Source organism: Hoplias malabaricus, chromosome 11 (assembly GCF_029633855.1).
Source record: "Hoplias malabaricus isolate fHopMal1 chromosome 11, fHopMal1.hap1, whole genome shotgun sequence".
NCBI lineage: Eukaryota > Metazoa > Chordata > Actinopteri > Characiformes > Erythrinidae > Hoplias > Hoplias malabaricus.
This window is the reverse complement of record NC_089810.1, coordinates 33,700,573-33,713,538: the sequence shown is the minus strand read 5'-3', so window position 1 is coordinate 33,713,538 and position 12,966 is coordinate 33,700,573. Positions and strand designations below refer to the sequence as shown.

Genomic DNA, 12,966 nt, shown 5'->3' with positions numbered 1-12,966 from the left:
ACAGACGAGACAAACCTGAAATAGATAACGAGGGTTAAGGACAAGGAGGCGGAACAAAGGCGGGACATGGGAGGAGACAAGGACAATAACAGACAGAGCCATGTGCAGAGAGAGCACATGGCAGGGAAAACAGGCATGACAGGATGAGTGCATGATAGTGTCTGCTTCTCACCATCCTAATAATCCAAATCACAGTCACCAACTGATGTCTGGACGCTGAGGCAGCCAGCCCACGCTTCTGAGGACACCAGCAGCTTGTTTGTCGTTTTTTGTCGAGTTCAAGTTTGTCTACCTTTTCTTAGTAAGTCTGCTTTACTGTGGTAAAAAAAAGTTTCAGGAAGATAGGTTTGGGGTGTACTGGGTCTAAAATGATCGGTAGGAGTTCCATCCCACCCAGCACCAGACTTTCTATCATCGTTGTTCAGTTAAAATGTATTAAATATGTATTTCCATTTTGTGGATGTTTAGTTTACTACTTACTTTTCAATGTGTTTTTGCTGGATGCGATTTTTTCCACATGTTATGAACATCTTTGAATCTCACTTACTGATAAGGCACAACAGGAAACGTCGCTTCCTCATACCCCAGCTGCAGGGTCCCTGGGTTCTGGGTTCGAGCCCTACTTTGGGTTAAGGTCGTTAAAGAATGTAGTGCATTCTCCCCATATCTGTGTGTTTTTCCTCTGGGTGCTCTGATTGGTAGATAGATTGGTAAGAGTGGTTACATCATCAAAGAGACATTTTCTGTGCTACAATATGTACAGTGTGATCACAGAAATAAACAGGTTTTATGTTCAGTTTTACTGTACAACTAATCTGAGAAGCTGCTCTAAAACTTCTTTGTTAAAACCTCAGCCCCGCTGCTCAATTTCATGTCCATTTTCTTGTTCTCAAGGGTCCTGTTCCTCTGCGTTAAGCTCCAGTATTGGAAACATCCAGGATTAGAGTTGGAAAGAATTTAAGCCTGCCATCAGGGGGTTTAGGGCATGTTGGCTATAGCCACCCACCCGTTTCATTTGAAATGGTGTAGGTGTAGCAAGACCCCAATCAGAGGGGCTTGAGATGGCAGGTTATCTAGTCATGAACGTCTTCCTCTTCTAGCTCTAAATAAAGCCTCAGGAGTGATGCAGCCCCAGACTTGACAGCAGAGTTGTTGACTGGGCTTATGTGGGACGGCGGTTCACCATCTTCCAATCTGATGAAATTGTGCAGACAGAACAATTGCTAGAGTCTGACTGACATGCGACGTGGAGGTGTCTGCAGCTGCCTCGCAGGCATATTGCACCTGCACATTCTCAAACACAATTTATACATCCATTTATAGCTCCAGCTTCAGTAACCACACATTCCATTTACAACACTAAGCCTCTTTACTTACACACTGAAGGATCAATGGATTAGGAAATCCTACCTTGTTTCTACCTTCACTGTTCATTCTCTCAGCTCCACTGACCATACAGGAGCACTTCCGATCTGTTGCTCTGCATACTTTTTATGATACCGAGCAGGTATGATTTTGGTGGTGGATCATTTTCAGCGCTGCTGTGACATTTACATGGTCCTGGTGTGTTAGTGTGTGCTGTGCTGGTGCGAGTGGATCAGACACAGCAGTGACTGCTGGAGTTTTTAAACCTCTCAGTGTCACTGCTGGACTGAGAATAATCCACCAACCAAAAACATCCAGCTGACAGCGTCCTGTGTCACTGATGAAGGTATAGGGGAAGACCAACACAAACTGTGCAGCGACAGATGAGCTGACTTTACATCTACAAGGTGGACCAATGAGGGAGGAGTGTCTTACAGAGTGGACAGTGAATGGACACAGTGTTTAAAAACTTGAGCAGCACTGCTGTGTCTGATCCACTCATACAAGCACAATACATACTAACACACCACCACCACGTCAGTGTCACTGAGTGACATTTCTTTTAAGTTTTATAGACAGGAGATTTTGGATCCACTACCCAAACACAGACTGAAAGCTGTAATCCACTGACCACTGCTCTCTTCTTGCTGATCAAAAGCTTGTGGGTGTTTGTAATAGAGTGTGATTTTTCTCTTTGTTAATTACAATGATCAAGAAACTGTACTGAGCAGCATCTACGCATACGTGACTTGGTAGCTACAATAGTGTTGTTACTATGGCAACCAATAAGGCTAAGCACATGGAACAGATGTCTATGCTTTTTGTTAAAATACAAGTTTTAAAGGGGGCATATTCTTCTCCATTTTCACAAGGTAACACAATTCTGGTTCTTATTGAAACGTCTGTGACCTGTTTTGGTCAAGCACCCCCCCCCCTTCATTTAAACAGCTCTGTTCAGAACGTCTGCTCTCAGCGCCTGTTCCTTTAAATGATAATGAGAAGCTCTCTGTTCACCCCGACCTGAGAGCATAGCAGCGAGGAGCGATAAGTAGAACCTGTGGTTTTTAGCCGTTTTTGCTCTGTTATCTTTCTTCTCCGTTCTCATTTTGTATGTTTTTACTCAGTGCTCTTACTTCTCTGCTTTTGTTGTGTCTGTTTTGTTGTGTTTATCTTCATCTTTGTGTTCTTAAGTAAACACATATCCAGTGCTGTGATTGGACAGACTTAGACTAGGGGGCGGGGCAATTCTAAGTCTCCGCACTTGACATCAGAAGCCGAGCAGAATCAGCTCATTTGGCTCATTTTATCCCATGTTTTCGGCACACACACAAAAAACGGACTGGGGGGTTTTGTTTTAACAGTGTGAGGGTTGGTGCGCTCCAGATACAGAAATGAATGTAAAAGTTAAGGACATAGTGTAGCTATTGGTGTAATTTATAAAGACTTGGGGTGGTGTGGTGATTATTAGGATGAACTGGATGATGCAGATCATTGTAGGCTTCATCAACTGCTGTGTTTTTCACATTTCTTTTATATATATATAAATATATTTTTTAATAGTTTGTGTGTTTTTTCAGTCTTATATCTGCATGTGTGTGTGTGTGTGTGTGTGTGTGTGTTTGCCATCAGGGGAGCAGGATGCTGTGGTCAGGAAGTACCCTCCCTCTGCAGGAGTGTGTATTTTAGTGTGCGAATGACTCTTTGTGCGTATGTGTCACTCATGGGAAGTGACAACTTTGCTTTTTGAACCCACCCGACAGAGCAGAGCTCCCCAGGGCTAATCACTGTTTGTCACCATGGTGCTTACTTTAATTACCCACTAATTGAGGCTATTATCTCTATTGTTATTTACGAGCACAATTAAACCACGGGAGGACTCAGTTTGTGTCTCCTCTCTCTTGTACTCGCATACGGCTTGTGAAGAATGTGATTAAGAGCAGGAATAATTGTGCTGAACGGTGCTGAGGGATCACACCCTCTTTGATGTGTACAGTCTTATTTCTATACAGGTTCTGCAGGGGGTTCTGCGCATGGTAATTGGCGTGTGGGTTCATCCCGTGTCTTCTGGCTGATATGGACGCAGCCTAAGCCTAGGCCGGGTCATTAGCGCTGTCAGCCTCTCCTACACTCCACTGACCACGCTCATCCTCCCCCACAGACAAGCTTTATAGGAGATTTGCGGTTTCTGTCTGCCTTGCTTTCTCTCAATAAAACCCTGAGACATACACCCACTGCAGAGACCATTTACATAATGTAAGTACTTAATATCTATATTTTACTTAGAATTGTTGGTTATTTAATTGGTGAAACATGGGCTTGTGAAAATGCAGACTGATATTTATTAAAATGTTATAAATATATGCTAATGAAGCATTAAACATTGTGCACAAAACCTGAAGTTGTAATTTTAAGGTAAAAATACTACCTACTGTTACTTTAAGTGATGGGGAAGGAAGAGGGGCACTGAGAGAGTCTTGGACTTAGGCAACACTAGGGAAGGAGTTCACAAATCTTGAAGGGCTCAACACGATTCACTGCTCCATTCAGGTTTTCTCCTCAGTACAGTCTTTAATTTCATATGAGTTATGAGAGTAATGAAAGTAACCCAGACGCCAGACACATTCGAACAGAATCGTTTTACTTTTGGCACCTACGGCCCAGTTATGGCACTGGCAAGTGTTTTGTGGATTAGAGGAGGGCCAAATATTGATCCTACCTTCTTTCAAAATTCGCAGAGTGCCGTTTCTGCAGTGCTGAGCCTTGTGTAGCAACTGCAGTGGCTCTGTTCTCCCTATTACAGGTCTGTGGAGAATTGCAATGATTTTAAAGCTGTTATTTGAATTTAAAAATACTAACTTAAGTTAGTGCGGTGGCTGTGTTCACACCTGACTAAGGCTTAAGGATCATAGCCAAGCCCTGACTGGTTAGAACTGTCCATCCCATAAACACAAACAATTGAAGGACTTCTTGTGTCAGTCAGAAACTCTATCCACATAGAAAAGTAAAGCAATTCTCTATGCAATGAAGATATGACCTATTTTATGGATCAGCAGTTATTTTTATGTCTGACTGTGGCTCCGACAGGAAGTAACACTATTTTTTATGAGTGTTAACTTAATACGACTTTGCTCTGACTCTCTCTCTCTCTCTCTCTCTCTCTCTCTCTCTCTCTCTTTCTCTATGTAGCTGCTTTGATATTAGATTCACTTTGCCTCTACTCCCAGTTTGTTCCAGATGAGTGGAGAGTGATGGACTTAGAGGCACAGTCCTCAGTGACCAGTGGTTTTGATTTGATTCCCTAAAGGAAGATCATGCTTGAGCTTTCTACTCTGTGTGCCAGGCAATTTTTGGACATTAAAGACTCCCTGTGCTCTGCAGAAAGCTTAGTGTCTTCTTGCTTCCATCACTGTGAACAAACACTCACAAGGCTAAATAAAATGAGTAGAGAAACATAAGATATGGAAGATGTCTGTGACAGAGAGCCACAAATGGTATTGACATATTATTAATATTTTCAGTGTTTTTTCAGTGTTTCCCACTGAAACGTCACCTTCGCACTGACCCTAAATTACTTACCGGGACCCTCTGCTTCTCTTAGTCTTACCCACCACTCCAGACCTCTCGAGATAAGTAGTAGTCTTTGCTTAAAGTAGTCTTAGCAAACGTCTTAGATATTAAAGGAGGGAATGTTCAAATACAACATTTCTCTAAGCAAGGTCTTTTAAAACCTACAGAAACTATGGATACTTGAAGCCTGTGCTAGCATTTCTTGTGCGGTGTTGCTATCAGTGTGTGAAGAGTGGGAGAAGAGGGTTGCATTGACAATCCAACACAATGGGCAGCACTTTGAACACATTTTATAAGTGGTCAGAAACTTGTAAATAACTCATGAAAGAATAAAGTTACCTCAAAGTTAAAACCAATCACACCATTGTTTTTCTTGTGAAATTCCCAATAAGTTTGATGTGTCACATGACCCTCTTTCCCTTGAAAAAACAAAAGTTGGATCCAAAATGGCCAACTTCAAAATGGCCGCCATGGTCACCACCCATCTTGAAAAGTTTCCCCCCTCACAGATACTAATGTGCCACAAACAGGAAGTTAATATCACAAACCATTCCCATTTTATTAAGGTGTATCCATATAAATGGCCCACCCTGTAGTGTAAAGATTATTTCTGAGAAAAGAAATGGCCACATTACCTCAGGAGTACTTTGGAGAAACATTTGGCACTTTTCCATTGTATGGTACCTGATGTACTCGATTATACTTGCCTCTACTCACTTGATCCCTGGTTGCTTTTCCATTGTTACCCCCGAAATGCATCTGGTGTCGTCTCAAAAACCCATCTCTAACAGGAACAGCGGCCTTTGTAAACCACAACAACGGCATTGGTAACATTAAGTGTTGTTTACTCATTGTCTGTTCACATGTTATTGTTGTTTGGGACTGAACACAGTTCCATCATCAGTTCAGACAGATCAGTAGAGTTTGTTCCTTCCTTGTTGCAGTGTCCAGCTCTTGCTGGATTCTTTTGGCGGCCACCGATCCAAGGAGCATTTGAACCTCTTCAAAAGATCATGGTGTAATTTTACGAGCTGCTGTTGTGAGTTGGATAAAAACAAATGTGATCTCGGCTGCAGCTGGAGAGTTTACAGATGGAGAGTTGGTGCTGGTCGTCTGCGTTGCGCAGCGTAGAGTGATGACTATTTGGCCAATCAGCACTCTGCAAGGTTTACACGTCATGGTTTAGTCCCTACTCGGCTCTCTCTGAACCACGAGAGAGCAGGGACTAAACAAGAGCCTGGTTCCAGGGACCAAATTTACCTGATGGAAAACCAAAAAAGCAGGTTAGAGTCAAATAGAGTAGGGACAGTGCAGTGGAAACGCACCATAATCTTTTATTGCAGACTGTTGTTTTGTCTTGTGTTTATTTAGTATTTATTTAATATATTTCTCTCTCTAATTCTCAATAGTGACTCCTGTGTCGAGCAGTATTTTTATCCAGGTGTTTTGGACTCTAAGCTATTTGTATTTGCTAGAATACATCCTTTAAATAGACAGCCAAGCTCTTTGGGACTGCTTTGTACATACTCACGGTGGTCTCTCGGCTGTCTCTACAGAATGAAAACTGACAAGCATATGGGAGTTATTGACATCATCATCCATTTCATAATCATGCGAAACAAATCTGTTACAGCACACGACACAGAGCCGTACAGCCAAGCACTTTTGAGCAGACGAGGGTGTAGATGTTTATAAGAGCTTGGTTCTGGGGTGGGGTGGCACCAGGATGTGTGTTATTTAAACATGGAAAAATAACAAATTAGTCTCCATCTTGTTTTTACAGATGGCACACATCAGACACAGCAGTGCTGCTAGTTTTTAAACACCTCTGTGTCACAGCTGGACTGAGAATAGTCCACTAACCAAAAATATCCAGCTGACAACGACCTGTGGAGGACCAGAGGATAACCAACACTAACTGTGCAGTGACAGACAAGCTACTGTCTGTGACTTTACATCTACAAGGTGGACTAACGATGAAGGAATGTCTAACAGAGTGGACAGTGAGTGGACACAGTGTTTAAAAACTTCAGCAGTACTGATGTGTCTGATCCACATGTACTAGCACAACACACACTAACACACCACCACTACATCAGTGTCACTGCAGCGCTGAGAGTGATCCGCCACCCAAATCATACCTGCTCCATGGGAGTCCTGAGCACTGAAGAAGTAGAATTCAACTTAGAATCACTTTATTGGCCGCTGTGTTTGCACACAGAGGAATTTATTCTCTGAATTTGACCCAATCCGTGCAGTGAAACACACAGTTACACACACACTAGTGAACATTAGGGGGCAGTGAGCACTCATGCCCGGAGCGGTGGGCAGCCCTTGGCAGCTGGCGTGCAGTTGGGGATTAGGTACACTTCAGTCATGACCTTCCAGCCCTGAGGATCCAACCGGCAACCTTCCAGTTACAAGCCTAGTTCCCTAACCACCAGGCCACAGGGTGAAATGGGGCTAACAAAGTATGCAGAAGAACAGATGGACTGCAGTGAGTGTAGAAAAAAGGAGGAGGTCATAATATTCAAATATGACTGTGTATCCGGAATGAGTAAACCATAAACCACAATGTTTCATACTGCTCTACTGCTCTAAATACATTTACAAATCCTTGGCTAATTTTTAGGCTGTCTGCTTTTGAAAATCAGAGACTGATATTTTAAGCATGGGTTTTGGAAAAGACTGCGCCTGGCTGAAAAGGGTGAGTGGGTTGGTCTGTGTCTCTACAGATTAAACTGGAGGGCTGGTTGTGTCCAGGTTGCCTGTTCTTTGCTCAGCCCATGATGAAATCCCTTCCTGAGTAAGAGGCTCACTCTTCTCCCCAAAGCAATGGATGCTAGGAAAATAGCTTTCCAAAAATAGCTCTTGTGTCCACAGTGTGTAGATGAAGTCCTAACCTATTGCATGGATCCTTATTTGCTCGAGTCTCATTTGAATTTTAAAGGAGTGCATTAGCACATTAATGTGTGGATCTGGAACCCACCAACCCACACACAGTGAAACAAGACCACCCAATTTTCTGTTGGCTGCCAAAGTCAGAAAACTGGGGATAAAATGAGTCTTTCGGACTCTGCTCCACTTCTGACGTCAACAGCGGAGACTTTAGCACTGCCACCCACCCCCTCGTCTGAGTCTATCCAATCACAGTGCTGAACCCGCGAATATGTGAGATCACAAAGGCAAGGTTAAACGCACTGAGAAATAAACTGAGAAAACGAGAACGGAGAAGAAAGAGAACAGAGTGCAAATGGCTAAAAACCAGAGCTTCTGCTCCTCACTGCTGTGCGCTCAGGGTCGGGGTGAACAGCGAGCGGCTCTTTATAATTTAAAGGAACAGGTATTCTGGACAGGGCTGTTTAGACAGAGGGAGAATGCTGTTGTGGGGCTCGTGGGGTTTTGAGCAATGCTGGTGACAGATGTTTCATTAAGAAGCAGAAATGTGTTCAATTGTGGAGAATAGGTGCCCTGTAAAAATGTATCCCAGTTCTAATGCACTAATGTGTCTGAAACTTGTGTCTCTGAGAGAACTCATTTATGTGGAGATAAACAAAATTAATGTCCATCTGCCTGTCACACTGACAAGAGACATGTGTGGGTTATAATGCATGTGCCTCCCTTGAAAGATAATTAGCATCTGATGAAGATTATGTATTAATGCCACCAGCCAGACACACTGCACACACACCCACACACATCTGTGCACATCTATTTGTTGTCAGCAGTGTTTTGTCGTACAAATAACATAATTGTTTAATGCTGAGATTTTCATAAGAAAGGAAATTAAATGGAAAATTAAGTGGAAGATGAAAATACCAAAATCTAAGGAACACAGGATCAAATATTTGTGGGTGTCATGAATTGAATCTCCATAGAAAAGCCCTGACAGTGAACTGTCCAATAACATGCCCATTAAAGTCTGCCCCAGTCCTCATTCTTTCTTTTTTGGATACACTCTCCACCACTTCATCTAGCTCCAGAAATCTTCTGCCACTTGTGGAACATATGCACTGATGAGTTTCATCATCATTCCCTATTGATTCTCAGCTTCACACTCATCACTCCTTCAACCACTTGTGTCACCTCCAGTACACTCCTATTATACTCTTCCTTCAGAATTAACCCAACACTGTTTTCAAGTCCTGCTCCAGGTGACTGTCTGTGAGGAGTGTGGTGTGTTCTCCCTGTGTCTGCATGGGTTTCCTCTGGATGACGGTCTGTGAGGAGTGTGGTGTGTTCTCCCTGTGTCTCCGTGGGTTTCCTCCGGGTGACTGTCTGTGAGGAGTGTGGTGTGTTCTCCCTGTGTCTGTGTGGGTTTCCTCTGGATGACTGTCTGTGAGGAGTGTGGTGTGTTCTCCCTGTGTCTGCGTAGGTTTCCTCCAGGCGACTGTCTGTGAGGAGTGTGGTGTGGTGTGGTTACCAACACACGTTGGTAAGTGGATTGGCGACTCAAAGGTGTCCATAGATAGTGTCTCTCAAGAACAGTGCATATGACACTGCTCTAACCAAATGCTGAAAAATAGTTAAACGCTTCAAAACAGTCCACAAAAATTGGCAGAATTAGCATCACAGCTAGGTGCTAATGGGCAAAAGCAGGAGTCATTCATATAAAATGTGATGTGACATTTTGGAAAGAGTAAAGCGTGCCTACAGCAATGCTTTTTCCTAAACAGCCAGTTCATGCTGCTCTGTTAGTGTACAGTTCACTCCATGTTGTGGAGATGTTCCACTTCAACAAACACAAGTGAATTTGACAATAATGTTCCTGAATTTTGGAATGTACTAAAGAACTTCATTGTGTTGCTCTTATGTCTATCATTTAATCTATCATTTAGGGACCAATATGAGAAAGCACAACTGTTTTTAATCTGGATTAACTACACAAAATGATGCGATAAATCACACTCTTTATGTTAATAAATTGACACAGCAATGGCATGTTTTAGGCATTGGTATAAAGTAGCTTTTAAAATGGAAAATATATTTTAATATGTTTTAAAGAACAACAAAATATTATCAATAGTGATAAACTGACTGTATGTGTGTGTGTGTGTGTGTGTGTGTGTGTGTGTGTGTGTGTGTGAATGTATGTGTTCATGTATTTTTCCTGTCAAGAACAAGTTGTTCTTGTATTGATTATTTGTTGTTTTGCCCCGGCTGGTTTCCAGTTTTCTCAGGCCTGACATTTCCATTCACTTTACACTCATTTCCGAGCACATGCCTATGGTTTCCTCATTAATTTTCCATCCTGCCACCTCCAAACAAAGACGTGAAGATTCAATAACTGTTTTACTCAGTGAGGATTTGAAAGCCTCAGTGAGGGCAGATCAAATACAGCAGCAAGGAATGTGTTAATATGTGAATATTCATTCACTCATACATTCATTGTCTGTAACCGCTTTCCAGTTCAGGGTCGCGGTGGGTCTGGGGCCTACACGGAATCACTGGGCACAATGCAGGAACATGGACACTATGGACACTTTTGAGTCACCAATCCACCTACAAACGTGTGTTTTTGGACTGTGGGAGGAAACCCATGCGGACACAGGGAGAACACACCAAACTCCTCACAGACAGTCACCCGGAGGAAACCCACGCAGACACAGGGAGAACACACCACACTCCTCACAGACAGTCACCCGGAGGAAACCCACGCAGACACAGGGAGAACACACCAAACTCCTCACAGACAGTCACCCGGAGGAAACCCACACAGACACAGGGAAAGCACACCAAACAAAAACTTTTTTTTTGTTATTTAGTATATGATTTAGTATAAGATTTTAAGATGTGAGTCTTTGCTCCTGAGGCTTGCAAGCAGCAAGTGATACTTGAGGAAATTACAGCTCAGTGGAACATCACAATGATTTTAAAGCAGAGATTTTAAGGTTAAAATATTACAGAGTGTTTCTTTAATGCCAATTATGTTTTTAAACTTGAACTCTTGTTGTTAAACTCTTCCGCTCAGAATTACATGCACTCAAACCAAACAGAGGTTTGATTGTAGAGATACAGAAGTAATGAAGCTGTTAATTATCAGAGTGGTTGATGTAAGTTGTCTGAGCTTATTTCACAATCAGATTTTATCTTAAACATATTGGATGAATTTTTATCCAGAACAAATTAGCTTATTTGAGGCCAGATTTGACTTTTGTAATCACTGGGAAACTGATCTGAGTAGATTTCACATATTTACTGGTGTTTTTTTATACCGTTAAAGCTAAATATAGATAATTAAATAATTGAATTGTTTTCCTAAAGTTGGCTTAAATCACTGGAATCCCACATTGCCTCAAGCAGAAATGAAGAAACTGAAGTTTTAAATGATGTAACATATTGCTTTTGTTAATCTACATGTTTATGAACTTCACTCTTACCACAACCATGACATACTTTGAAATACCACCCAGCCTCCTCTCCCCCACACTTTCTTTTTATATAAAACCTACAGTGAGTCTTTGGCACTCAGGTTTGATGCTCATGTGTTAAGCTGTGGGCCAGTGGGCTGCAGTTGTGCAACATCATTAATGATAGATAACACTAGATAAGTCTCCTAGGCCGAATGATTGGTAAGGTTTCCCAAGATGTCTTTTCTCTCCGTGGGGTCTGTTTTCACCTCTAGTTTCTCAGCAGATGTTTTCATTTTTGTGACACTGCATTTTTTTCTGTGTTGGTTTCAGTTTGTAGTTAGTAAAGTGCAGTACATTATGCATGCGTGGATTCACTGTATTTGTTCAAGAATTAAGCTGGGATAAAACACTTATTTACTTTGTCATTTGCCTCCTTTATTTTCTCTATTTAGCCTTCTGCAGTTTCAAAGCAGAAAAACAGAGGCCTTTAACGCATGCAAACGTTTTAATAATGCATTGGAACGACTAAGTAAGAAATGGGAATGAGATATCAGATATATGTAATCAACTGGGATATTAAATGATCTTGTTCTCACGCATTATTAAGTAATCTTTCGAATTTTCGAGGTCAGTTTCACACATTATTATATATTAGACCTGCATTAGTTATGTTAACAGCATGGCCAGCAACATAAAGCACTACAATGTTAATGAGATGAGTGTAGAATAGATTTATTTACACACTAAAGGAAGCAATCGAGATAGAGGTAGAGACTAATTATAGATGCACATGCTGAATTTAGTTAAAGGTGGAACACCACTTTTGGGGTTTTATTGACTGGGGTTAGGGTGTTTTGAATATGTCTCCATACAGTTTATATATATATATGGGAACATTTCTAATATAATTCACGAGAAGAGTGCTATTTTACATATTTTGTGTATTACATTTTATCTGAAATAAGCGCTTGTGTCAGTAAACAGCACCAAGCAGCAGCCAGCTACTATGAACATTACGGTAGCGCAGGTGCCCGTTTTTTTGCGTGTGTACGACATTACGGTAAATTTATACATCTGTCCGAGTCCTGGCTGTTTGCAAACCCGGAGACCACTGGGATGTGAATGTGCCTACAGCTCGAAGAGCAATGTTCTAACGCTAGAACCAATAACATACGAACTTTCGGCGAGAACCCGCTCTTATATGGAACAGGTGAGTCGCACTTTTAAAATTACATCCATTAACCCGCTTCAGTTTGTTGCTGTGCAGCGTATACTTACAGACGTCCTTATTTCTGTTCCTGTAACATGTTAATGTACTTATTTTCGGGCTTTGGATAAACATATGCGGGTCTGCATATGTTCTTTACCTGGTGTGTGTGTGTGTCCATTAGAGTTTGTTTTTTAGTGAAATAACATGCAATTAATACAATGCATAGCCTAAGGGTTTGAATTTTATACGTATCTAAATGGACTCCATCATATTTATACGCATTACCCGTCGTCTGAGCACTTTAATCCAAACATTTTTACTACTTTCTGTGCCGTAAACAACCCCTCGAGACACACAGGTGTCGTTCGTTAATGTTTAAGTAGTGCTTGAAAAGTTCCTACGGGATTAAAACATAGCGTAGTCCTCTGTCAAAGCCTCTGCTATGTTTCGTAATCCCTTTGGCCATTATAC

The 12,966-nt window shown here is 41.8% G+C and overlaps 1 protein-coding gene across 1 annotated transcript in view; it reads left to right on the top strand.

The window, feature by feature from the left end:
* The first annotated feature begins 12,350 nt into the window (after positions 1 to 12,350).
* tp53i11b (tumor protein p53 inducible protein 11b) overlaps positions 12,351 to 12,966 on the top strand; it is a 47,550-nt gene continuing 46,934 nt past the window's right edge. The window contains exon 1 of the mRNA XM_066685622.1: positions 12,351 to 12,495. Coding sequence (XP_066541719.1) covers positions 12,487 to 12,495 — 9 coding nt within the window. The 5' untranslated portion in view covers positions 12,351 to 12,486. The remainder of the gene's footprint in view (positions 12,496 to 12,966) is intronic.